The sequence below is a fragment of the Apis dorsata genome, unplaced genomic scaffold (genome assembly GCF_000469605.1).
Source record: "Apis dorsata unplaced genomic scaffold, Apis dorsata 1.3 scaffold_326, whole genome shotgun sequence".
Classification (NCBI taxonomy): Eukaryota; Metazoa; Arthropoda; class Insecta; order Hymenoptera; family Apidae; genus Apis; species Apis dorsata.
The window spans coordinates 591,344-592,392 of record NW_006263594.1 but is presented as its reverse complement, the minus strand read 5'-3'; the positions used below and the strand labels follow the sequence as shown (position 1 = coordinate 592,392).

The 1,049-nt window shown below is 34.6% G+C and overlaps 1 protein-coding gene across 1 annotated transcript in view; it reads right to left on the bottom strand.

Moving 5' to 3' along the window:
- Positions 1 to 1,049, bottom strand: part of LOC102679379 (dynein heavy chain 10, axonemal) — a 39,587-nt gene that overhangs the window by 22,120 nt on the left and 16,418 nt on the right. Inside the window, exon 14 of the mRNA XM_031511491.1 lies at positions 377 to 837. Coding sequence (XP_031367351.1) covers positions 377 to 837 — 461 coding nt within the window. The remainder of the gene's footprint in view (positions 1 to 376; positions 838 to 1,049) is intronic.

Below are 1,049 nucleotides of genomic sequence, written 5' to 3'. Positions count from 1 at the left end.
AGCCACACGAATAATTTATACACAATTCACAACTAAGAAGTACATTTCTTACGACTAGTCGAAGAGCATTCGACATATCATCCAAATTATCCAAATTAAAATATCCAAAATATACTATATAAATCAATACTACTATTCAATACTATTATCAATACAATTATCAATACTTCTATTGCGAACAGTAATGGAAACAAATGATGCAAGACCATCATTCTTGCGACCACCAAACTCTTATTACTAAAATATCCCTAGAAGTACTGAAGTACATTTGATACGTGGCCTGAAGGAAACTTCGTTAGAAACACGCATAGCAGTCAACATGTTAATCCATTCTACAAAAAAGAAAGAAAGAAGAGAAGAGAAGAGAAAAACTCACGTTATGAAAGCGGAGAATATTTTCCTCTCGTATTTCTCGTAATAGAGTTGCATGGCGGCACTCTTGCCGGTGTACGTGCCGAATATAAGGCTTTCCAGCTTGATGAGAATGGGGCTGATCGATTGATACGTGGTGGACATCGCCGTGGCAAGTTCGACTCTCTTCACCTGCATCTCTTGAAAGAACACTTTGCAGGGTAACAAGGTTATCAGCTCGTTCTCGTTGTCGTAATATTTGTTGGGAAGGGAGAAGAGATCGTAGTTCTGCAAATCGTTGAATATCCTGTTGTCGAGATCGTTCTTTATGTGATTCAACTGCTCGACCAACGAGTTCAAATTTTTCAACAATTTCTCGCACTCGTGCGCGTAATCGGGTATGTTCAGAGAGTTCCAATTTATGCGCATCACTCCGGGCTGTATGTGCTTCTCGATGTCCAATAAGATGTTCTTCAACAATTCTATCTGTAATAACGAGGATGGATGATAATTCATCGGTTTGCGCTTTGATTTAATCTTTGAAGTTTCATTGCTGGAAGGAAGTCTCGTATAGAAATTTAATATTATTATTATATAGTTATTATATAGTTATTATTATATTATATAGTTATAGATATATTATAGATTTATTATATTATTTATATATATTATATATATTATATTATATATTTATATAT